This window comes from Chiloscyllium plagiosum, chromosome 3 (genome assembly GCF_004010195.1).
Source record: "Chiloscyllium plagiosum isolate BGI_BamShark_2017 chromosome 3, ASM401019v2, whole genome shotgun sequence".
NCBI classification, from domain to species: Eukaryota; Metazoa; Chordata; class Chondrichthyes; order Orectolobiformes; family Hemiscylliidae; genus Chiloscyllium; species Chiloscyllium plagiosum.
Window position 1 is genome coordinate 17,147,618 of NC_057712.1, and position 27,287 is coordinate 17,174,904.

At 40.0% G+C, this 27,287-nt stretch overlaps 1 protein-coding gene across 2 annotated transcripts in view; it reads right to left on the reverse strand.

The window, feature by feature from the left end:
• Positions 1-161: 161 nt before the first annotated feature.
• The window catches only part of LOC122541274 (V-type proton ATPase subunit C 1-A-like), a 72,314-nt gene continuing 45,188 nt past the window's right edge, over positions 162-27,287 (reverse strand). For both annotated transcript variants that reach the window (XM_043677908.1, XM_043677901.1), the window contains 4 exons: positions 25,224-25,317; positions 16,554-16,651; positions 10,481-10,610; positions 162-550 (listed from right to left, as the gene is read on the reverse strand). In XM_043677908.1, coding sequence (XP_043533843.1) covers positions 455-550; positions 10,481-10,610; positions 16,554-16,651; positions 25,224-25,317 — 418 coding nt within the window. In that variant the 3' untranslated portion in view covers positions 162-454. The remainder of the gene's footprint in view (positions 551-10,480; positions 10,611-16,553; positions 16,652-25,223; positions 25,318-27,287) is intronic.

The window sequence follows — 27,287 nt, forward strand, 5'->3', positions numbered from 1 at the left end:
GAATTGAAAAAACAGACATGATGTAACTTTTTTTGTTATTGTGTGTATGAATAAATATTTGATGTAAAAAGAACATAAATTCAATACTATGATGATTGAATTTTGAATAATTCAGCTAAATAAAAGCATAAAATGGTAAAGAGAGATGGCTCAAGGTAATATACTCACAAAGATATGGTTTATTTGTAATCAGGAAGATTTGATAATAAGACAGAGGCATACAGATTTTTTTTTAAATTGAGTAAAAGACAAGCCTTAACCATCATCATATTTTAAAATCTTATTTGAATTAAGTAAAGATTTTTTTAAATTATCAAGTAACCCACTTCCATGTGTATATTTTTTTGTGCGTGCATGTGATATATATTTTATATATATATATATATATATTTTAGAAACTCGTCCTACACAGAAATCCAAGTGGCATTCATTCTTTCACATTTTAGTCAAAGATTTACTTAAAATTAAATAAATCAATGTCAATTTTGAAGTAGACATAAGCATAGTAATCTTGTTGGCTAACATTCAGTCCAGGGATATCCATGTTGACCTGCAATAGAAATGGAATCAGCACAGTATTAAATTATTTCAATAATAAGGGTCTTAAGATCACGTGATATATGAAGACAGCTGTTTGGCCTATTTTAGCTCATCCATTCAGAAGGACACTATAGCTCTTCCCATGATCAAAGCCATAAATAATTCCAGAGCTTATGCACCCAGCTATGCAGAAGTCACTTACAATGTTGATGACATTCTGTGACCAGGACAAATGTTTTTATAACAGTCTCCCATTTTCTGTTAACAATTGTGAACAAATATGCTATTGCAGCAGTTTAATTTGATATATTATTCCAGATCCAAAATTTTTAGTACGCATCCATAAAGTCACCTTTCAGCCACTTTCTTTCAAGGATATCAAGCTAAAGTCTCTGTAGTCTAACCTCATGACTCAGTCCCCTGACAACACATGACCAATTCTAATTACTGCACCATTTAGAAATATGCTTTTAGGTTGGGCAGGGGAAGGGTGCAGGTTGGACTGAGGTCAAAATATTAGCACCAGGGGACTCTCAGATCTATGCTGTACCTGTGCTCATGCTGTTTTGTAATAGGTATGCTTCAGGGAGCAAGTAAAGTCCTTGATCAGGCAGACAGAAGCATCATTAACATTTAAAAGTCGGGCTGCTATGGTATCATTCACACTTCAACGGTGTTTTAACTTTGCATTGCAAAATCAATGCCCAGGCAAGGAATACCAAGTAAACATGTTGCCATGCAATGTTGGCCCAGAAAAGGTCCAAGAAAATGAATTAGCAGGGATTGAAGTTCGGTGTTTTCTTATAGGTGATGAAAAGCCAGAGTATACCTTCAAAGCTTTCAAGCAAGCCTTGGACCTCACATGCTCCGGGTTCCAACCCCTTCCAATTGCCTTTCCCGACTATGCCCTCCTACTTTAATGATCATATGTCATAGCACTGACACTTGATTGAGATGGGAGTGAGGAGAAAGTGAGGACTGCAGATGCTGGAGAATCAGAGTCAAAAGGGGTGGTGCTGAAAAAGCATAGGTCAGGCAGTATCTGAGGAGCAGGAGAGTCAATGTTTCAGGCATTCAACATCGACTCTCCTGCACCTCGAATGCTGCCTGATCTGCTGTGCTTTTCCAGTGCCACCCTTTTTGAGTGAGATAGGAGTTAGGCCTGCTGCATTGAAATGAAGCCCTTGGGTTCAAATGATTATTCCCCCGTTTAATACTGGGAATGAGGAACTAATCTCATGGCTCTCCCCTGATCTGCACCAACAGCCTGAATATCTTGTGTTTCAGTAACCAGAAACCATGGTGACACACCAGAGCACTCTACAGTTTTTTTAACATGAATTCCTTTGGCTTTTATCCTTATTATTTTGACTATACTGTTCAGCATTATATCCGGTTGTACAATTGCCAACTTGCATTGATTGGATCAGAGCTGATTTTGAAAATGTGTTGCTGGAAAAGCGCAGCAGGTCAGGCAGCATCCAAGGAACAGGAGAATCGACGTATCGGGCATAAGCCCTTCTTCAGGAAGAAGGGGTTATGCCCGAAACGTCCATTCTCCTGTTCCTTGGATGCTGCCTGACCTGCTGTGCTTTTCCAGCAACACATTTTCAGCTCTGATCTCCAGCATCTGCAGTCCTCACTTTCTCCTCAGAGCTGATTTTCTCTACCATCCTCGAAATGCAAAGGTCAAAAAAGGGAATGTCACAGTGATCTTTTATCCACTCTAGAATCTTTTGTTTACCAACAAAAATCACTAGACAGCAGGTCCCAAGGCCCACTGCACTTATCTATTCTGCCTCTACCCATTGGCACCAGTTCCTGTTCACATGTGGGCCAGCATTAAAAATCTCTGCATTCCTGGGTTCTTGGTTCACTATTCTTCCCTATGGGCCAGGTATGAGGGACAGATAATCTGCAAATGAGCAGTTTAATTTCATCCTTAGTTGTTTCATCACCATTACTGGAGCTGACTTTGGGACCAAGTGAAATCCTTGGCCTACATACCATCAACAGGATTAACCCAGAGAGATTCCCACAGGCAGCCTCTTAAGATAAGTAGATTCCCTATGCTGCTAGATCAAAAAGCATTGGCAGCTCTGACCTCTTGGCAGCCAGAGAGGTGATCAACACAATACCTAAACATAGAAGCTCTCTTGAAGACTTAAGACTAAAATAAAAAGTCATGAAGGTCAGGTTGGTCAGGTCTTCCAGGTGCCTTGTTGGAGGTGCAGGGGCGACCTTTCCCACTCATTGCTCCTCTTTGGGGGCATCGAGTCTCCAATTAAGATGGCTTTCCCCAACTCACAAACCCCATTCTGCACCAGGGAGACTGGTTCCATGGACCTGACTGCTTCCAATGTGTTGAAGCCTCTCCTACTAGAAAAATACTACATCCCTGAGAGTATACATTCTCTGGTTTGGGGGGACAGTCTTGTTGGCAAATGTTAAACAGATTGGGACTCTATCCATTGGAGTTTAGAAGAATGAGAGATAATCTAATTGAAAGGGACTTGACAGGGTAAATGTTGAGAGGATGTTTTCCATCATGGGAGAGTCTCAGAATAAAAGGGAGCCAAAGACTGAAATGAGGAGGAATTTCTTTTCTCAGATGGTTGTGAGTTTTTGGAACTCTGTCCGCACAGTACACTGTGGTAGTGTTTTTTGTGTATATTTAAGGCTGAGATAGGTAGATTCTTGATCAGTAGGGTTATGGGGAAGGGGCAGGAAAATGGACATAAGGTATGTTGGATCAGCTATGATCCTATAGAGTGGCATAGTAGGTCTGAGGGACCGAATAGCCTTTTCCTGTTCCTCCTGCTTATAGCCTTAACTGGGATGTTATTGAATTCCACCACTGTTCAGGAAATAGCTGAACTGTCTCCCTGCCTGTGACTGGATACCTTCCCTGGTGGCAAAAATGCAACAGAAAGCCATGTTACCACGGTACCTTGCTGTTCTCTTGTACCGCAGCAAAATTTATCCATGGTCTATGTGTTTAATTAAATGGTGAGAGAATTCAGAGCTCTGATTTGGACTTTCTTGGGAGAAAGCTGTATCGGTTATTTAGTCATTTGGCAAGAACTAGAAAAGGATCTGAGTATGCAGAGAACTCAATGACAAGAATGTTATTTGTTTTGCCTGTATCTAGACCTACCATATAATTTCATTAAACAGTTAACAAAGCGTTTGCAAGTTTTAAAGGTGGGACCTGTGGAATATTGTTAATTCATTGTAAAACAAGCAAAATAAATGTTAAAATGCATCTGGTTGATGCCATCAAGGTTTTCCCACATAGCTTCTCAGATGAAAATATTGAATCTGTTCATTCCAAACTTGAATGTAATAAGAACAAAACATAAATAGCTTGAAAAAAGTAAATAAATTGCCCCAATTAAGGCAACATTCCATTTGAGAATATCAAGCATCAACTGCAAGACTTATAAAATTTGTAGTGATTTGATGTCAAGTTCCTCAGAGAGATCAATTTCTTGAACATCATATACCGAATACTCTTGGAATTTGTGAATATTTGTCCAGTGCTTGGAGTTTACAAGCAAACAGCATAGGTGATAATTACACAAATTATAAAAACAATTCTCTGGTAAAGGTAAAATTGAAACCACTTTTACTCATGCATGGTTCTGATTGTAGACTTCGGTTAGACTTACAAAGTACTTGCCTACCACCTTTTGGTAGGAACACAGAACTGCTAAAAATGTTTTCATTCCCTCAAATATATTAGGAATATAATAGTCCTGAATTTCCACAAGATCAGTGACTATGCTAAGTATTAGCCGCCTTTCTCCCTAAACATAAAAGCAAAGAATTTAGGATGAGGGAAGGGATTCATCAGTAAGCAATTTCTACAATCTTAGCCTACTTAGCAATCAGCAGCCTGAATTCCACAAAATCTAGCATCTACATCTGTCAATTGGAGAAAACTGCATCCACTGTGGAAACGGCCTACACCTCCAAAAATTGTACCATCCACCTTTCTTTTATACTACATTATAGTGACAATTGATAGAACGTACTTCGTAACTTTTGGTTGGCCTTTGGCACCAGCTGAACTGGCAAGCAACTTGAGGCTACTGTGTGCACCCCACAACATTTCCCATCCAGTCTAACAATTTTAGAAATAGAGCAAAGGATTCTCATTCACAGCAACATAGTTCCAAGTTAGGAACCTAGTAGTAATGATGATCTTGGTGCCTGCTACCTATGTTCTTTCAGATGGTAGGGGTTGTGGATTTGAGAAGCGCAATTGAAGAAACTCAGTCCGGCTCAGTCCCTCATCCTATTCAAATAGAGCTCTAAATAAAAATTAATTAGAATTGTAGGTGTGTCAGGTTGAGGATTGTGAGTAGAGGGACTTGTAGGTGTAGTGATTGTGATGAAGTCAGGTAGGTGGATGTCACAGAATATGAGTTCCCTAATTGGGGCTATTAATCTAGTCTAATCAGGGAGCCCTGGTTGACAGATAAGAACAGGAGTGTCAAAGCGGGCCTGGGGAGGATCGGTTAGTACGCAGGACTGTTGGAGACCTGAAGGCCGATGACTTTCCCGTAGGAAGGCTAGCCAAGGATGGTCTGATCAGTATGTGGTGTAAACTGGTGTTGTATCTTTTTTTAGCTATATTGGGTCTGTGTTGTATGCACTGTTGCTCATTTTATTGTACTGTCTTGTCTGTGTTTGTTACTTTTATCTTTGCGCGCAAGTGGGACTTGAGGTTTGTCCTCATCTCCCTGAAAACCGGTTGAAGGATGGGGTTTGGGGTTTGGCTTTGATGCCCTTTCCACTGTATATAGTGTTTTTTTGTGAACTGCTGCTTTCTGTTTATTGTTAACTGTATTTTGTACTGATCAATAAAATTAAAAAAAGAAAAAAAAGGAAGAGTGGCAGAGGTTCTGTTCACTCTGAAAAGCTGGCTCGGAGGAAGCTGGATCCGTTTCAAAGACTCACAGTGTAGAAATAAAGGGAGCACTGCCAGCTCCTATCCCTGCCCAGAACTGCTGCCAGAACTGGAGGGATCATCCCCAACTTGATTGGCAGGGTTTTCTCACCTGCTGGAAAGGCAGATAAGTGGATCAGTGGTGAGGCTGTAAGTGGCTGTTAATCACTTAAAAGCCTTAATTGGTAATGGATTGAACCTTGTCACACAAAACTTATTTGCTTCATTGGTAAGAAGAGGCTGAGCATCTCTCTGAGACCATGTTCTATTTGTCCTTCTCACCACCTGCAGAAAGCGGAAAACTGCCCTTTTTTCCCCACTATCTGACTTTCACCATTATTTCTCTGTTAAATACTGTCAGTTGACATGTAATTGTACCCCATGCAATATAAAGTTCAATTCATGAACATTAGAAAATTAACCATTAGCACAACTCTGGATAACCCAATGCTGAATATAGGAAGTTACTGTTGCTTTACACCTTGTATTTCCAGAGAGTAGACTGAGTCAACATTGATAATTGGCACCTAACTGTGATCAAAGTGTTATTAAAGAAAAAGTTGCTTCATATTTGAAAAGATCCAAGTTGAATAACTTGAAGGAAGCCCTCATCTCTGTTGATGGCAACTTGACTACAAATTCTTATTTATCCAGTTAAGGACAGTAACCAGATTGCAACGTAAGTACTCTGTTGTTGCACTCCTAATGAAAGTGCCTCATGGCATTGCTGCCATTCCTGCTGCTGGACCACCAGCAGTAGTCTTACTGCACTGGTAGCCAGCATTGAACAGACCTCCTGACATTGGACCCCAGCTGCCATCTCTAATTGACAAAAAGATGCCCCTCCGAAATATCGCATCTGATGTACCATCGCATTCAAATCTGGGTTCTCAAACCAAAACTGAATCTGCCATCTGAAACACAAGCCAACTGCAAACTTTGGCCAGTGATCTGCCTTGATATTCTTTCCTCTCACTTATTGAATAAATATACAAGATTAAGGTATTAAGGTAGCCAAGATCCAAGGTCCGGTTGGGATCTATCCCAGCTTACTGAGGGACGTGAGAGAGGAAATAGTTGGGGCCTTAACAGATATCTTTGCAGCATCCTTGAACATGGGGCGAGTAACTGGAGGACTGGAGAATTGCTAGTGTTGTCCCCTTGTTTAAGAATGGTAGCAGGGATAATCCAGGTAATTAAAGACTGGTGAACCTGATGTCAGTGGTAGGGAAACTGCTGCAGAAGATACTGAGGGATAGAATCTATTTACATTTGGAAGAAAATGGGCTTCTCAGTGATAGGCAGCCTGTTTTTGTGCACGGAAGGTCATGTCTTACCAACTTAATAGAATTCTTTGAGGAAGTGACAAAGTGATTGATGAGGAAAGGGCTGTAGATGTCATATACATGGACTTTAGGAGGGTGTTTGATAAGGTCCCCCATGGTACAGAACTGGCTGGGCAGCAGGAGACAGAGAAGTAATGGAAGGGGAGTTTCTCAAAATGGAGAACTGTGACCAGTGGTGTTCCACAGGAATCTGTGTTGGACTATTATTCTTTGTGATATACATAAATGATCTGGAGGAAGGTATTGGTGGTCTGATTAGCAAGTTTGCAGATGACGCTAAGATTGGTGGATTAGCAGGTAGTGAAGGAGACTGTCAGAGAATGCAGCTGAATATAGATAGATTAGAAAATTGGGCAGAAAGATGGCAGAAGGAGTTTAATCCGGGCAATGCAAGGTGATGCATTTTGGAAGATCCAATTCAAGAGCAAACTACATGTCAAATGGAAAAGCCCTGGGGAAAATTGAAGTCTAGAGAGATCTGGGTGTTCAGGTCCATTGTCCCCGAAGGTGGCAACCCAGGTCGATAGAGTGGTCAAGAAGGCATATGGCATGCTGATTGTGGGATCACTTTGCCCTATCTATTGCATGCTATCTCGAATGTTTGGCTCGCAGATAGTCCTGTGTTGTAAACTCACCAGGTTGGCATCTCACTTACAGGTATTCCAGGTGAATGTCCCAGCCTGTCCTCCTGTAGTCTTCACTGAATTGGGCTGATGCCCCAGATTGATGTTAACAGGATGGCACGTTGAGACAGTAGTTAGCACTTCTGCCTCACAGAACCAGGACTTGGGTTTGATTCCAGTCTTGGATGACTGTCTGTGGAGTTTCCACATTCTCCCAGTGTTTGTCTGGATTTCCAACAGGTGCTCTGGCTTCCTTCCACAGTCCATAGATGTGTGGATTTGCTGGATTGACCATGCTAAACTGCCTACAGCGTACAGGGATGTGTACGCTAGATGGGTTAGCTATGGGAAATGTGAGATTATGCAGACAGGTTGGGGGTCTGGAGAGAGGTGTAGCAGTGAGATGCTCTTCAAAGGGTCAGTGCAGACATGAATTGGTTGAATGGCCTCTATCTGTACTATAGGGTTTCTATTATTCAAATAGAAAGAAGAGTAATCTAGGCTAGAAGGTTGCAGACAAGGGATAAATTAAATTGTGCTACCAACCTAGCCATGGCTGACACTTTCAAAACATAACGAGTACAGGACTGTTAGTGAATAGGAAGGCAGGCTTGAGGTTTTTAGTATCACTAGTTTGATCCTGCAGAACCTAGACTGAAAGAGGCAGTCTGCACTGTAGCCTCTCTTTCTCTTCCTGTTCCTCCATTCCTGTTATGGTATCTCCTCCTCTTTAGCTTTTACTTTTATGATAAAGGCCATTAATTAATAATGACCACACCGTGGTTCTTACTACTCCCTATTCAGTTGAGTACTGCAAGGTTCTCCACAGCAGTCCTGGTAATGGAAAGAGTGTTTGAGGATGTTGGCAATGTATTCTATTATGATCCCTGTGGAAATATGACTCTCACTGTAGCACTACTATTTGTGTGCACCTTGAATCCTTATGTGACTGCACAGCACCTAAGAAAATGACCTAATTTAAATCTCACAATGTTTATTGCCTCCTCCCACAAGGAGGATAGACATTTGAAGCAATAATCAATGAAGTAACTAAATACCTTCTAAGTACAATCTAACTAATTCATGGTTGGTTATCCTGGGATGGTTTTCTCACAGTGGTAAGTTACTTCATTAGTAATCCAGATGCCCAGACCTTGGGGCCACAAGTTCAAATTCCAGCAAGGACATTTAAGGATGGCCAACAAGTGCTAGCCTTGATGGTGACACCCGTATCCCTTGTCAAAAGTAAAATAAAAACCGTGTGCTGTACAATGTGATTCATCTTCTAAAGTAAGGAAAAGTCATAACCATTGAAGACTCTTCAGGCATTGGTCTTTGCTATAAGTTATTTACAAATACATTTGTGTAAGCAAACATGGAAGAAGTTGAAGACTATATTACCTAGAGCTTAAAAAGACCAAAGTATGCAATTTAAATCACTCAAAAGCATGTTAAAAATATAAATGTTAGGAAAATATGCATTTCTCAAGGAATGAGAGAACAATGTGGGCATTCAAATAGTCACCAATGCAGAAGAGTTGTGTCATGAGATGGGACAGTTTCAATGAACTACAAATCCATTTATATCTCAGAAAAATGTTTTTGTACGGCATATAAATAACAATACAACACAAACAAACGGAATAAAAGATTAACCAGATTATACTCAAGCTAAATCCACTCAGCTAGTATCTGCCTGCCAGATTTTCTCTAAAACTGGGGTTGGAAGGAGATGAATGAAATGTCTCTTTGAGGCTAATTTTGTTTCTAGGTAACCTTACTAAAGTCAGATCTGAGCCAGATATGAGGGCTGAATTAACAGTGGGGCTCAGGGTGCTTTTCAGTTGATTCCACATTAACTTACAAAAGCGTGTCCCAACAGGTCGGGTCATCCTGATGTGAAGATTGGAGTGGTGCTGGGAAGGTGCCTCATCTTCCGGCTGGGAACCCTCCAACCACAAGGGATGAACTCGGATTTCACCAGTTTCCTCATTTCCCCTCCCCCCACCCTGTCTCAGTCAAATCCATCAAATTCAGCACCGCCTTCCTAACCTGCAATCTTCTTCCCGACCTCTCCGCCCCCACCCCAGTCTGACCTATCACCCTCACCTTGACCTCTTTCCACCTATCACATTTCCGACGCCCCGCCCCCAAGTCCCTCCTCCCTACCTTTTATCTTAGCCTGCTAGACAAACTTTCCTCATTCCTGAAGAAGGGCTTATGCCCGAAACGTCGATTCTCCTGTTCCCTGGATGCTGCCTGACCTGCTGCGCTTTTCCAGCAACACATTTCCAAATAAGAATTCTACTCATGTATAATCCTCAATAGAATAGCTTAAGTATCTTTACCATGGTCAGTGTAACATAACACATGACTCAGCTGACCAAAAACAAAATGTTCGAGAATTATACAAGATCTTTAATATCTATTACATGGAACAGTTTTAGAATTGCTTTGTCCATAATACAATTCCCCCTAAAGAAAAATGAGAAATTGATTTTTTTCTACTTTGCATCTGAATCCTAAATTCCAGGCACAAAGCAAGATGTAAACATCTGAGTGAAAGTTCAGTTTGAGAAGTACATTTAAAATCTGTTCAATGGTCATAGTTAATGTAAAACTGATTAAAACATCAAAACAGAAGCATCTGGTCAGGTTTGTACCTCTTCCTACTTTCCTGGGGTTCTCCAACTTCCCTTAAGACAGGACTTGCCTTGATGCACAGACAAACATAGAAACTAGTTTGAGAGAGGTGTTATAGAGCCTATTGCTTTACTTTCCACCTCACAAGCCAATAGATTCCCCTTTACACAAGTGGTCAAAAATAAATCTTGGGTAGTTGTGCTGGTCTCCTTTTCATGAAAGGAGTTGAGAGAAACTGGTAGGGAAATGAGAATGGTTGGAGAACAGGATGAATAGAAGGCACTGACAAGGTGTGAATTCTTAATCTTTTCAGTCAAACAAACAGTTTCAGTGAAATAACAACATCACACATACGTATGATTGCACCCACTTACATCAATGGTGCTAGCTGCAGCAACTTCATCAAGATGTTTAAAAAGTGCATTTAGCACATCTCGTAGTCGCTTCATGGTTTTTTTATTTGGTTGTAGAAGCATGGCTTGGAAGTTAACAGGAAGCCCATATCTGGAAAAGTTGCAATGTTAATATAATAATCAATCAATATCACTGATTATATTTGTATATCTAATATCATGTGTAACTAGGTTGTAAAGAATAGTTTGAATTTTTCATATATTATCAAACAAATTTTGAATATCTCAAAATCATTGGCCCATTAATTTGCATTACAAAATTTAAAATAATTTCAAACATTTCTGATTTAAAAAACAATGTGAAGTTGTCTGCTTATCATTTTAAACCCAAATGCGTTCATTTTGTCCTTTCTACCCATTCCCCCTGCCATTCTCTCTGCAGATGCGGCCTGATCTATTTCGTATTTCCAGCAACTTCTGCTTTTATTGTTCAGGTTTTGGAATCTAAACAGAAGTTGGCACCACTGTGTCACATGTGCAAATTGAGAGCTTTGTGGATAATACTTCTTTAGATGTGGTTACCCTACAGCTTAATGCAGATAGAGATTGAATAGGTGACTATGAAACATGAACAAACAGGCAGGTAGTGCAGCAGTTCCCGAGTCCAACCTGTATTTAAATGTTGTTGAGAATCATGGTTCATCTGGAGAGTGTCGCCAGAGCCAAGGAGGGCACAAGAAAGAGCTGAAGAGCAATAATGACATTATTGAATAAGGGGATAGGTAGGTATTTCTGTGGCCACTGATGTCAATCCTGGATGATATGCCTTGCTGGCATTTAAGCTGAAGATATCACTCAACAACTGATGAGCGCCCTATGGTGGAGGGGGAGCAGCAAGCAGTTGTGGTCCATATTAGTAACAATAATATAGGCAGAAAGAGGATGTAGTCCTGCAATTAGAATTTAAGGATCTTAGGAAATTAGTGCGCAGGATCTCAGTGGTAATAATATCTGGTGCATGTTAACTTCCAGAAGACATTAAATAAAGTGCCACTCAACAGACACGAGAATGAAGTTACAGTGCCTGAAATAAAGATAATAGAAACATAAATGCAAAATTGGATGAGTGATAGGAAACTAGAGAGTAGTGATTAATGGATGTTTTTGAGTTAGAGGAAGGTTTTTAGTGGAATTCCCCACAGGTTGGTGTTAAGACTCTTGCTCTTCTTGATGTATGTTGATGACTTAGTTCTTGTGTACAGAACACAATTTCAAAGAAAGCAGATGATAGAAATCTTGAAAGTAATGTGAACGACAAGGAGGACAGTGTAAGTATATAGGCAGTTTGATGGAATGAGTGATAAGTGGCAGATGGAATTCAATGCAGAGTGATTAAAATGTTTCATTTTGGTAGAAAGAGTGATGAGAGAAGATATAAGACAGAAGGTACAATTTTAAAGGGAGTGCAGAAGCAGATGTAAAAATGTGTGTATAAGTCACAGAAGGTGGTTAATCAAGTTGAGAGACCAATTACTAAAGCTGGCAATGCCATCAGCTTTATTAATAGGGGTATGGAGTACAAAAGCAGGTAGTTATACAGAGACACAGTCGACCACAACTAGGGTGGTGTGTCCAATTATAGGCACCACACTTAATAAAGACAGGACAGCTTGCAATGATTCACAATATGACTCAAGGAATGAGGAACTTAAGTTACATAAATAAATTGGAAAAGGACTGTTTTCTTTGGAGAAGACTGAGAGGAGGTTTTAGTCATGAGGGGTCAGGTCTAAGTTGATCAAATGGTAACTTACAAAAGAAACAATGACAAGAAGAAAAGAAATGTCTTCATACAACAAGTGGTTGGAACCTGGAATGTACTGCTTAAGTGTGCTGGAGAAGGTTCAATTGCAGTACTCAAAAGGAAATTGGATTGTTAAAGTAAAACTGTTTGAGGCTACCAGAAAAGATGGGGAGCGGTGTTAGAGCTGATGTGGGGACAAAAGACCAAATGTCCTCCTTTTGTGTTGTATCAAATCTATGGTTCCATAGTTTGTGGTTTCCAATATCTGAAGTATTTTGCTTACGTTGATTGTGGGTTGAGGCATATTGGAATACAGAATTAGGAGAGAATACTAGAAGTACAAATTATGCCAGCAATATTGGAAATTAATAAAAACAGTTTAATCATGAGTTATTGTCATGAAAAGTGCACAATTCATATGTATATAATTGGTTAAAGTGAAGAATTGGCAAAGCACAAAAGTGCAATCATTCTAACAATATTACAAAAATGGCAGCTCATTGATGTAATGGCATGTGAACAGAACAGCTTTAAATTTCGATCTGGGTAGCCCAGTGCATGATTCACAAAAGGTGAGTTTGCAGAGACAGCAAATATTTAAGAAAGCTAAGAAAATGTTATCAATTATTGTGCAGATAATGAGCATAAAATCACAGTTCATGCTTCAGTTATACAGGTGATTGGTGAGACAACATATGAAGTACTGTATACAGTATTGGTCTCCTTATTTAAGGAAGGATGTAAACAAATTGGAAGCAGTTCAGAGAAGGTTTACCAAACTAATATCTGGAATGGATGAGTTATTTTATAATGAAAGGTTAGTCTAGAATGGTATCCACTGGAGTACAGAAGAGTTATTGGCAGCTTGATTGAAATAATTGAGATCCTGAGGGATCTGGACACAGTGGATGTAGAAAAGATGTTCACTCTTGTGAGAGGATCTAGAACTAGAGGTGACTATTAATAATAAGGAGCCACTCATTTAAGACAGACATAAGGAGAATTTTTTTTCTCATAGAAGTTTATGAATCTTTGGAACTCTCTTCCTCAAAAGGGTTTTTTAAAAAAATTTTAATGCAGATATGGATAGATTCTTGATAAACAAGAGAATGAAAGGGAGGCAGCATTATGGAAAGATCTGATCAGCCATAATCTTACGAATGGTGAAGCAGGTTCAATGGCCAAATAGCCACCTTCTGCTTCTAATTCTATACTGTCATACAGTCATAGAGGTTTACAGCATTGAAACAGACCCTTCGGTCCAACTCATCCACACTGACCAGATATTCTAACCTAATCTAGTCCCATTTGCCAGCACTTGGCTTATATTCCCCTAAACCCTTCCTATTCATATACCCATCCAGATGCCTTTTAAATGCTGTAATTGTACCAGCCTCCACCACTTTCTCTGGCAGCTTATTCCATACATGCACCACCCTCTGTGTGAAAAAGTTGCCCCTTAGGTCCCTTTTATATCTTTCCCCTCTCACCCTAAACCTATGCCCTCTAGTTCTGGACTCCCCCATCCCAGGGAAAAAAACCTTGACCATTTATCCTATCATGCCCCTCATGATTTTATAAACCTCTGTGAGGTCACCTCTTAGCCTCCGATGCTCCAGGAAAAACAGCCTCAGGCAATTCAGCCTCTCCCTCTAGTTCAAATCCTTCAAGCCTGGCAACATCCTTGTAAATCCTTTCTGAACCCCTTCACGTTTCACAACATGCTTTCAATAGGAGGAAGGCCAGAATTGCACGCAATATTCTAGAAGTAGCCTAACCAATGTCCTGTACAGCTGCAACATGAAATTTTGTCAGACAAAATCTTGGAAATAGGAGTGCCGACCTATCTAGATTCCAGTATCTTTTGGCATAAGTAATCATGGGAGAGGAATTTCCAAGATGATTTCCTAAGTTTAGGTGTATCACAATTCTTACTGTCCAAAGATTAATCATAAGCTGTGAACATCTGAACACAGTTCCTACTGATCTACTGCATGCATGTTGGTAAAACTGGTGTAGATAAACATATATGATTTGGATAGCTATAAGGCAAGGAGAAAGAAGATATAGGACAGAATTTTCTCGTCCCTGGAAGTGATAAGAAAGGTGGTGAGAAGCGCAAATAATTGTGCAGTTCTGAGGAAAGGTCACTGGACTTGAAACATTAACTGATTTCTCTCCACAGATGCTGCCAGACCTGCTGAGCTTTTCCAGCAATTTCTGTTCTTGTTTCTGATTTATAGCATCCATAGTTCTTTCGGTTTTAAATAATTGTGTAAGTTGACACCCTGCCTGTACCTCACAATTAACTTTTGGGTTGGAAGACCACAAAGGTATACAGGAAAGCCACACACACAGACCATGTCCTAAACTACGAAAGCAACCACCCCAACACACACAAAAGATGTTGCATCAAGACATTATTCAAAAGGGCCACAACACACTGCAATACACCAGAACTGAAAAAAGAGGAAGAAGAACACCTATACAATGTATTTGCCAAAAACGGATACCCGCGCAATTTCATCAACAGATGCCTAAGGGAAAGACAACAGAACGAGGACATGCTGCAACCCAAAGGACTAGCCACACTACCATACATCAAGAGCATTTCCGAACTGACAGCCAGACTACTGCGACCACTAGGACTCATAACAGCACACAAACCAACAGCCACTCTCAGACAACAACTCACCAGAACGAAGGACCCAATACCCAGCATGAGCAAAACCAATGTGGTGTACAAAATCCCATGCAAGGATTGCACAAAACACTATATAGGACAAACAGGAAGACAGCTAACGATCCACATGCATGAACACCAACTAGCCACGAAACAACACGACCACTATCCTTAGTAGCCACACATGCAGATGACAAGCAACATGAATTTGACTGGGACAACACTACTATTATAGGACAAGCCAAACAGAGAACAGCCAGGGAATTCCTAGAGGCATGGCACTCATCCACAGATTCAATCAATAAGCACATCGATCTGAACCCAATATACCGACCACTGCAACCGACAGCTGGAACTGACAACCGGAAGCGGCAGATTCAAACCACTACAAATGGCGGAGGAAAGATCACAGAAGTACTTCACAGAAGGCTCCCAAGCACTGAGGATGTCACCTATACAGGGGACGAAACGTCTGCAACACAAATTCCCAGCTTGGCGAAAAGAACCACAACAACGAGCACCCGAGCTACAAATCTTCTCACAGACTTTGAATGATCTTAATGTGGCAAACCTGATGGGTCCTATAGCCTAATCCTTATGTTCTTCGACACAGCTGTTTGAATAGCAGCAAGAAGGCTGAGAATTTATCAGGCAGGCTGTAACAGAGCTTTGACTCCTTTTTCAGGAAAGCCTTCATGTTGCATGTAAGATCTGCACAACATGGTAGCAGCTTTAAAAGCCAATTTGTCTGTTTGGTTTTAGTCTCTTCAAGATACTCTTAGAAATCTGCAGAGTCTGTTAGTTTGCCATCCACTGATATATTAAGGAGGTCACAGATCAGTGTAAATTACTTCATCATTTTTAGTAATAAAGCTGAGGGGGCTATATTTGTTATTGTTATTGAATGTCTTCTTGAAAATCCAGGTACATTATATCTCCTGGTTCCAACTTATCTATCTTGTTAGTTATACACTCAAAAATTTATATTAGATTTAATTATCACCATTCCCTTTTCATGAAAGGGTACTGACCAAGCCTAATCACACTGTGATTTTCCAAGACCCTTATTACCGTGCCCTTCCACATTTTCTCTTTTGCTGATACAGGCTAATTGTCCCATAGTTCCTGGTTTTCTCGCAGTATGGTAGATCCACAAAGATGCAAAGCAGCAGAATACTAATGGTGCACCATGCATGTTACCTGAATTACATGAAATGCTTTTCTTTCTTGTTGTCTTAAATTGCTAAGTTTTTGTTAATTTTATTAGACTCAGTTGACTGTGGTGAATAAACGGCAGCCTCTTTGACAATGCAAGTTGAGTTTGTGAGTTAGCAATGTGCATAATATTGGAATAAACAATGCAATTTACAAGCAATTACACTAGAAAAATACAGGCAATGAATCTCATGAATATCCTCAGTGCTGAGGCAATCAGACTCAATGTCCACTTCACAACAATTTAGAAACCAACAGTTTGGGCTCTGGAACTGACATTGAATAAATAATTGGTCAATTACATGTAGTGCAGGTAATTTCTAGACTATGGTTACAGCGTCTAAATTGAATTACTTTCAGTGATTTGTAGAGATAAGATAAATGTTACATACCTAAGGACAGATTCAACGAAGACTCTTAAAGCTTTTATGTGAATCCAGGCAATATATGCTTCGCTAAAATTAACTTTTAGCCAACGCAGCAAAGGACCCTGGGAATTAAATTAATATACAATTGAACAATACATTTTGGTCAGCACATTTTGGTTTTGTCTGAGGAAATGCATATTTGTCACAATTTATTTGTCACAATGTATTTATATGCGAGCTTTGTCTAAGGAGTTTTAGTTACTCATACTTCAATCAGCAGAGACTGAGGTCGTGTACCCTAATGCCCCATGTTGATCAGTTCACTGGACACTCATAATGATTTTTTTGTACATTTTTTTTTATGATGGGTGGGGATAAGGAGAAAGGCAATGAAAGGTATCATGTCAAAAAGAAAAATTTGTAAACGCCTAATAAACAGATTCATTCAAAGATTTAAGATTATTTCTGCATAATTTGTTCTGCTATAAAACCTGTTCTTCTAAGTATTAAAACAATTACATTATTATTGTACAAGTGTGTTCAGCAATTCACCCCAATCAATATAATTGGAATAAGCAGGTGTAGTTGCTTGAGAGGTGCACTATGGCTACCTGTGGACTAAGTCACACATCCCCATCCGGAGAGGTGAAAATACCTCACTGCCAGACAATGTGTACGTGGAAAGGTTCCAGTTCTCAAGGCAGGTTGGAAATGATTTGTCTAAAAACTTGATTAGTAATAACTCTAGTTAATCAGACCTTCATCCATTACTGTTCCAACAACATGTTTTATGCAATGTTGCATGAGAAAAGAATACCAGCAGTCAATAAAGCCCATCTGGTTTGCAATTGTGAAAGCTGTCACCAGCTATATTGCTGTTATTGTCACATTTATTTAACAACTTTGGGATAGCTGAAGGGGTTGGGACAGGGTGTACACTCTAATATTCTGGACAGCCTGCTATATTTAGGTTGGGAACTGGGACAGCACCAGAAGCAGCGCTGGGGTCTGTGATTTCTGTCCTTGACTGCGGAGATCTATCTTCAAAAGGTCCAGGCTGGCAGAGAGCAACATGTCAAAACTTTTAAATAAAGTGACCAATACTGTGCACAGTACTGCAGATGAGGTCTCACCAACATAATTGGAGCATAACCTCCCTTTTTGTTTTATTCACTTCCCCTGACAATAAACATTTCATTAGCTTTCTGAATTACTTGCAGTGATGTCATCCCAGTCGGGGACAACATTAATGCTGTCTGTGTGTCAGCATTCAAAATACATGTGGGCAGCAGGCAAATTTTACGTCCTCAAATCACCCATGTAAATTCATTCATGGAAATAACTATTCTAAGAAGCGTTGTCCCTGGCAGTTGAATGAAATTGTTGAGCTGCCTCTCCAGTCATAGTCTGGTTTTCTCTCCTACATTTGTTGCTGATGAGTTCACCTAACCTGTTCTGGGGAAAGGAGGTGGGTTGCCAGGAGCAGAGGGACTGGGGGCCAGGATCCAGCAGTCATTCCACCAAAGCCAGGTAGTGGAGCTGGAGTCCAAAGCAGCCATTTTATCAAGGTCACAAAGGGGTAAAAAGACAGTTGTCGGCCTCCTGAGTTCAGGGGCTTTGAAGGGAAGAAAATTGAAAGGGAATTGGATGGACAGTGAAAGGAGATGGGACACGAGGGCTACAGGTAGTTTGAGGGAACAGAAGACTGCCAGATTGGGCAGATTGGATGAGAAGGCTGAAAGGGAACAGTGGGATGCTGCAATGCAGTGGAGGGAGACTAGGAGACTGCAGGATGGTTGGGTGATAGGGGGAATGCCCGGAAAGGGGGTGGATGGAAGAAAGAGAGACAGACAGACAGACAGAGATAATGTGTGAGGCTTGGGAAAGAGGGAGATTGCAAGGGAGGATAGAAGAACAGAGAGGGAGGTTTTAAGGATTGTGAGAGAAAGAGAGATCCTTCAATGGAGGGGAAGTTTTAAGGGGTGTAAGAGAAAGAGACAGAGTCTTCAGTGGAGGGGAAGAAAGTGGGAGATTGTACTGTAGGGAAGAAGAGAAAGATAATGATTAGAATTGGTAATGGGAGGAATGGATGCTACAAAGAAGAGAACAATTTCCAATCTGTCAACAAAGGTACACTCTACTAATTAGGAACTAGGAAAAGTTGAAATCACTGAGGTAATTTCATTGAATAAATAATCCAGAGTCCCAGGTCATGAGGACATGGAGTTGATACCCAGCACGGCAGTTAATAGAATTTGAATTGAAATAATAAATCTGGAATATAAAAGCTACCATGAGTAATGGTGACCATCGAACTATTATCAATTGTTGTAAAAAAAATCTGTGTTCTTCTGGGGAGGAAATCTGTCATCTTTACCAGTTCTGAATGATACATGACTTATGATCCACAACAGTGTGGACTTCCTCTGAAATGGCAAAGCAAGCCACTCAGTTCAAGGGGAATTAGTGATGGGAAACAAATGCTAACCTTGCCAGTTACACCCAATTGAACAGAATAAAGAAATGAGCAAGACTGATGATGACAACCCCCTCTGGAGGAAGTTCAGGGCTGGATTGAAGGTTGGGAGGAACTGAATGCATGTGGCCTTGACCGCTATCCCAAATTTCTAAAGCCAGTGGAATTACCATATGTTAGCCAGATTCCTGTGCCATTTTTAACAAATTAGTGTGTCCATCTCAACAGATAGAGAGGACTTATTGTGGCTTGAGGTTGCAGTGTAAGTAATGTTACTGTGCTAATGGAAGATTGACAAACCTCTTAAAACAATCCAAATTTAAAGTTCCTGTTTCAAAATGGTAATTGCTTGCCATGAGAAAAATAAGTTTTTTAGGGTCTTGTGGCACAGAAGTAGTATCCCTGTCTCTGGGCTAGAAGATCTAGGTTCAAGTTCCCATCAGTCCCAAAGGTCTGTCATAGCATGTCCAAACAGATAACTTAAAATAATTATAAATATCACTGCTCCGCTGAGGTCACATTCGGGGCCTGGGAAGCTTCATGCTACTTGTATGGTACAGGGTGGAAAATCAAATGAAATTAACAGAGACTCTGACCTATAATGTTATCTTGTCAGTTGTGCCTCCTCCTCTGATGTCTGGGAGGATGCGGATAAAAGCTCAACAGATGAGAAACACAGCAGTAAGGGGGCTTGGTATGACTAGATGCCATCCCAAACGTTCCCCTCCCCTTTCAATGATTATTCAGGGAATAAAACATATAACCCTTTGATTTTTACAGAAAATGAAACACAAATTGAACTAAGCTTGTATATTTCTCTTACACTTGAGTTACTTATTGAAGTCATTTCATAGCTTAGTATTCCATCAGCAAATTTTACATTTCAAAATTTTGCAAAAAGTCAAGTTTGTGATTACATTTCCAACTTGGAAAACAGAGAAATAAGTGATGAATGTTTTACTTCCATTTCTTTCAAGTTGGTGAATAGAAGTCAATACTCACACACCCTAATAGGCTTATATGTGCATGAATAATTGATGTTCATTGTATTCTTTGACCTTCTTAATGTTGCTGGCCAAATTATATCTTATTTGACATCAAAGCATGCCGCTGCTGGCCTGGCCAATGCACAGCAGCACTGGAACAATTACAATTAGCAGGATTATCCAAATGCTTAGCTGTAGGAATGTGAAGTGAAAATTAGTGAATGTTATGTGGGGAAAACATCGGTGAAATAAAGTGCATTCGAAGCAAAATGAAAGAAAAAACACTTTTATTTCCCTTGTTCAATCAATGTAGTGGCAATAGTCCAATGATGCATGGTTGAATAAAGACAAAAGGGATTTTGAGCTCAAGATGGATTATATTTGGAGACTTACAAACCATGGAACAATTATCCAATTATTTGGATGTAGTGTTTATCAGTCACTGCAAAATCATTTTCTTGGAAACTTGATGTTGCAAGCAATTTGTGCAATGTACTTTCATCACATCAACAATATGTTGAAAGTTTTTTCTCTCTGATACTTGTAATAATTCACCCACTATGAGGTGTTCACAACTTTTTGCTGACCACTAATTCCCTCTGTTGCTCATGGTAAAACAGAAGATATGTGATTTTGAAAGGCTGCAAAAGGATGTATAGATAGATTAAATGAGTGGACATATATGTGGGCAAATGGAGTATAATGTGTGAAAAGCGAAGTTCATTTTGGCAGGAAGGATAAAAATTAAGCATATTAAATAAGAACCCTGAGGTGCAGAGGGATCTGGGTGACCTCATGCATGAATCACAAAGGTTACCATGCAGGTTCCATAATTAATTGGGAAAGCTGACAGAATGTTATCATTTATCATGAGGGGAACTAAATACAAAATTAGAGAGGTTATGCTTCAGTTGTACAGGGTGCTGGTGAGACCATATCTTAAGCGATGTGCACAGTACTGGAGTTGTTATTTAAGAAATGGTGTAAATGCAATGGAGGCAGTTTGTGGAAGGTTTACTGGATTAAGTTACTAGATCAGGGTCTCTCCTGTCCTAGCTTACTATCAACAATCCCCTTGTCTGCCTACCTCTTACATATCCGTCCCTCTCTGAGCTCTGTGTCCAACAATCTGCACACCACCACCCCAAACCACCACTACCACCACCTTCCCTACCCACCCCTATCTTCAGCACAAGTAGTTTTTTCCTAGTTGGTATCATTTCTGATGAAGAGGCACTGCACTCAAAACATTGACTGTTTCTCTCTCCACAGATGCTGCCAGACCTGCTGTGTTTCTCCATCAGCTTTTGTTTTCGTTCCAGATCTCCAGCATCCACAATTATTTGGTTTAATTTAATAATTTATTAATACTTGTAATGAGAGTGTTATTCCATGAGGAACGAATGGACAGCCGAGTCTTGTATCTGGAGTTTGCAAGAATACACGATGGCTTGATTGAAACATGTATGATTCTGAGAAGCATTAAACAGGTAGGTGTGGAGAGGATGTTTCCTCTTATGGGAGAATTTAGAACTCAGGATTGCTGTTTTAAAAATAATGGACTGCCCATTTACCTCAGAGATTTTGCAACAAAGAAATTCTCTCAAAGACAAATGAATCTTTGGGATATTCTTCCCCAAAAAGTGGTTAGCACTGCTGCCTCACAGCGGCAGAGACCCAAGTTCGATTCCACCCTCAGGCGACTGTCTGTGTAGAGTTTGCATGTGTCTGCGTGGGTTTCCTCCTGGTGCTCTGGTTTCCTCCCACAGTCCAAATATGTACCGGTTAGGTGGATTGGCAATACTAAATTGCCCTTGGTATCCAAGCACGTGCAGGCTAAGTGGATTAGCCATTTGAAATGCAGAGATAAGGTACAGATATGGGTCTGGGTGGGATGTTCTTCAGAGGGTTGGTGTAGATTTGATTGGCCGAATGGCCTGCTTCCACTCTGTGCAGCTCTAAAAAGTTATTTAATAAGTTTTAATGCAAAGTGAATAGTGGAGCAGGCTCAAGAGGATGGGTCTGCTCCTACTTTGTGTGTTTGTATCTATGCATGTTTTTATTATAACATGTAATTCAGGATATACTATTCTGTTGCTAACTCCATAAGGTATGTACACTCAATAGTATATTTACACAAATAAGGACCCTTCTGAGATCATGTCCACACCATATGTCCTTAAACATATCTACATGTCAAATATTAGGCCTTTAACAAGTAGTTAGAAATCCAACTCCCTTCCTAACTATAAAAAGCAGCTTAAAGCAAGTTAAATTCTTCCTCTGTTTTTAAAGATTGTTTGTAATGCCTGAAGGATAACAGACAACACACCTATATTTTATAGACCTATATATTACTACAGACATATATATTACTTGATTCCCACTGTCTTCCTAACGAAAACCCAAATTATATTTTATTATATAATTTGTTATGTCCCATCCCAACAGTATCACTAATTTATCACAATTGTGTAGGTGAAAATTCTAAACAATATCTACGTGTAGGAGTCAAACAAGGAATATTTCCAAGCCACTGGAGCATTGAGGAGTTTGAGGAAGGGAACAGGAAATTGAGGCTAAAGGGGCAGCAGCAGTATTGTGGAATGGCCTGGTTAAGTTTGAGAGCACTGGGAGGGATTGGCCTTTGATCTCAAAGCAATGAAGTGATTTCTGTAGCTATGGTTACAGGGAAATAATCTAGGAGTGCAAGCAATAGAAGGTGTATAGCCCCAAAATCCAGAAGAACCTGAGGGCAGGGGTTTAGGCCATTGCAAAGATATGATATAATCCAGCAATATTTAAGGGTAAAATTAAAATCTCTTGATATTGATGGGTAGGAAGTCCAATAGAATCGATCTGATCACCCGTTTTATTATGCATTTTCAGTAAGTTATTTATTTCTGTCAGGTTGACTATCGGTGAGATGTTTGAGTGCTGAGTGCATTTGTATATTTTGGTAATCTTACAAGAACACAAGAAGCTGGAGTAGGAGCACGCCATTCAGCCCCTCAAGGTTACTCCATTCAACAAAACCATGACTACTCTCAACATGGCCTCAACTCCACTTTTCTGTCTATCCCCATAACTAATGGCTGCCTTGTTAATGTAAAGTCTACCTAATTCAGCTTTAAAAAATCACACAACACCAGGTTATAGACCAACAGGTTTAATTGGACACACACTAGCTTTCGAAGCGTCGCTCCTTCATCACCTGATGAACTTTATATTTTTTAACTTTGTACACCCCAGTCCAACACCGGCATCTCCAAATCATAATTTAGCTTTGAATGTGTTCAATGAAGCAACCTCCATTGTTCTGAAGAAGAGCATTTCACAGACTGACAATCGTCTTAGTTAATTTGGATGAATGTGAGTCCTTATCCTAGACTTTGCTGCAGGGAAAACATTCTCTTCACATCTATCCTTTTAAATCATTTCAGGACTTCATGGCCCAAACCTTCCAAGCTGCAGCAATGATGAGTGGATAGCTGCTATACTCTAAGGAATGGCTGCTGTGCTATAAGAGATATCTGCTGTGTGTTAAGGGATAGCTACTATGCTCTCAGGGGTAGCTGCTGTGCTCTAACAGTTCCCCATCTGACGCTACAGGACATTTCTTCTAGAATCTTACGATCCTGGCTGTCAAAGAAATGTGCAGCACAGCATTCCTTGTGAAACTCCATCTGAGTGGAGTAGAGACAGAGGAAGGCTGAACACACCCATATCTTAGTTTACATGTATCGTATGGTAAGTTTATAAGTCCAGTTTTGCGAATGTGAGTGAATGGCTGACAGGGTGAGTAGGTGAGGTGGGTAGATAGGTAGGCATGTGAGAGGGGTTGGTTGAGTATGCACAATGGATTGGTTTTTGTGAGGTGTTACGTGGGTGAGGTAGTAGTCAGAGTGGCCAGTGAGTAGTTGGGTCACATCAGTGGGTACTTGGGTGGTTGGGAATTAGTTGTGTCAAGTCCAAGGTAGTTTGATTGGGGCAAGGAGACAGACTTAGTTCAGGATGGATAGTCGGATTGGAATGGGGGTTAGTCGGATTGAGATGGGATTAGTAGATAGTCATGTGGTTGTCAGGTTAAGGAGCAGGCTGATCTGAGATAGGCGATCAGAGGCAGGATAGGTGCATTGGATGTTGTGGATATATATAGTCAACTGATTTGGGGTAGTTGGATTAAGGAACATAATCAAGTTGTATCAGTGGGTAGTCAGGTTAGGAGATGATCTGGAATCAGAGCAATGATGTAGAGGTCAGTTATAGAGTTACCCAGGTGTTACACTACCATCAACCTGTTTAACATTTCCTAGGTAACTATTCAGGTAAGTACCACAGAACTATCCATTGTAGCCAACTCTAAATCAGAGTCAGAGGCCATTCATGCAGGGTCCCAGGTAGCAGGAAACTGCCTGTCAGAAGTTTAAACTTCCCAGGCAATTTACACTTAGGTCTGGGCATCTGAATTTCACAGGGTCCCAATGCACATATTTAGTCGTACATTCACTGTCTAACATTCTGGGAACAGGATGATTTAACCCTACATACTTCAATAAGATCAGCTCTTATTCTTCTAAGTATGAGTGGCTGGAGGACCAACCTGCTCAACCTTTCCTCATATGATCTCCTGCAAGAAGTTCAGTGGGAAGTCACTGGAATCTTCAAAGAAATGGCAGTTATGACAGAAAATGTCTGCTTACAGCAGGAGATTCGGAGCACCCGAGCAGAATTTTCTGCTAATATTTTCTATCCAATGTTATCACCAGAAATACATTTAATCATGAAACTGAGATCCCCATTGGATAGTGTAAAACATTTGCATGTTTAATATCTGTTACAGTCTGTTATAACTATATTCATTGATAATCTACCTCTGTATAAGTCTGATACTCATTTAAAACATAAGTATGTGTCATTTTCCCTTCAGATTGCAAGATCCAAATTGTGACCCTTAATAACATTAAAATTATTATAGAACAAGAAATGTTATTTTACATAAGATAATACAGATCCTGTTGCTTTTGGTTAGAATTTGGTAAAATTGTTTTAAAATTAGCATGTTTCACAAATTGTAATGTACCACTGTATGAATTGTTTTCTACAGCTCATATTTTAATGAATAGCAATGCATTAAAACTACTAAAGGTGCACCATAAAGAAGTGACATTTGCTGTTCATCTATTTCAAGTTCTGAATATCTGATTTTTCTGACAGGATGACAGTACTCACATATTGTTGTTTCTTGTCTGCACTTAGTCTTGTCATTTCTTCCTTCTCAGCATGCATCTCCTCTTCACTGTAGTTAAATTCACGTACTATAAACCTTGAAGAGAACAACTTGTTAAAAAAAAATTCTGTTGCAAGTAGTATTTGAATTCATGTAATAATTCAATTGTGAAAGGAACTGGGAATAGATTTGTATCTCAATCACCTAGTGTGTAATTGACAGTGTGGATTGCCCACCTACTAAATAATCAATTATATTTCCATTGAAATGCTGGGGGTGAAATTCAAGCAGATGATATAAAGCAGTGGTTCTCATTGGGATCTGTGGAGTCTTTCCAGGTGGAGCTGTGAAATAATGTGAAATTGTTTACTAAACAAACGAGCCACACAGCCAGGTTAGGTTCTCAACCTTATTTCGCCACCTGGTAATCATCAGGACTACCTGCCACTGCTTAAGATCCTGAGCATTTTGGATAAAAGTCCTTACAGTGCAATACGACATAAGATAACAGTGTCTGCAGCCTCTTGCACTGGCGCACTGTCACTTGGGCAGGTGCACAAAGCTGTAGTCTCAGACCACCCTTTATCTGGTCTCCTGGTGTTCTGTAGGTCCACTGAATAAGTCAAATTCTGTTTTTAATTAGTTGGGATGTTTATCTATCTTTTGGGAGAACCATCCTCTTTTCACTGACAAAATGTTATCCTTCATGTAGAATGATTTAGAAGTATTGTTTTGAAGCATCATATAGGGTAGGCTGACTTTGAAGAAAGAAGCAGGCACTTTTATCTCGCTGATATCTGTCAGCAAATACCCATTCTCTTAAAATATTATTAAAACTTTACACTGCAGCTCGTTCAGATTGTGGGACGATATAGTATTGTAGCATGCATGGTATTCATGACTACTTATGGATTTGAAAAGGAGTTGTTCAACCATAAGTAGCTTGGGAAACATGAACATAAATGATGGTAAACCCTGTCATTGAATTGCCACCTGCAGGTAGTACAGATAAAATTCTACCGCATAGTCTTTTTAAAGATGGTGGCTATAACTCTGCATGCCCCTTCATCATAAATGTCCTTCAATATCTGTTTCTGAGAATTTTTGACCTACGGAACTCATTCATGAAAGCTTCCACCTTCAAAAGTTGTGATGGACATGCATAATGACATGAACTCTGCCAAAGGAATCCCTTTAATAAGTCTATTTGACATATTCAGAGGAAATTTCCCAGATAACTGCCAGCAGGTTTAGTAAAAGACAGGAGAGCAAATTCACTCTAGTGGGTGAAAGTTCTGGTTGCCTGATGTTGCCATCTCTTTTCAATATTTGTTGAGACAGCTTCTTGCATATGAAGAGTTCTTGCTTGCCAGAGACAGCAATTCAATCAACCGAATTAAAGAGCCTTTGATGGCACTAATTGTAATAGCACAATAATTATTCCAGCATTACTCCATGATGTGAGGAGAAACGTCTTCACAGAGGGTAGTAGGAATCTGAAACTCACTGCCTGTAAGGCTGGTAGGGGCAGAAACCTTCATAACAATCTAAATAATTCTTAAATGTTATGAAAATGTAGGTTTACCTTTAAGAAAGTTAAAAGCAGCAGAACTACTGGACCCAGCACCAAGTGTACTCAAAAATGGTAACAAAGCAACACTGGGTCGAACCACTCAATTAGTTTGTTGCTTGGAGACAAAAATAAATTCAAATTCAGCCAATCAGTTTAAATTATACCCAAAACATATCAAACTCCAATCAAGCTTGAATTGAGTATATTGACAATCTTAAAAGCCAATGACACAATCCAATGCTCTGGAGTATAAGACCAGGGAAAATTGATCAGTTGAGAAGAGATCTGCCACATCCTAGCATGTAAGAGACTGCTTGAAAAAAAATTCTCTTAAAAGTCCCTTTTCGATCAGTAACCTGTGATGCAGAAATTCCTAACAAGGAGAAAAGAAGACACAGGAAGATCTGAAGACAAGACCCTACTGCTGCCTGCTCCTCGGAGGCTGCCTGACTTGCGTGCTTTTCCAGCACCACTCTAATCTAGACTCTGGTTT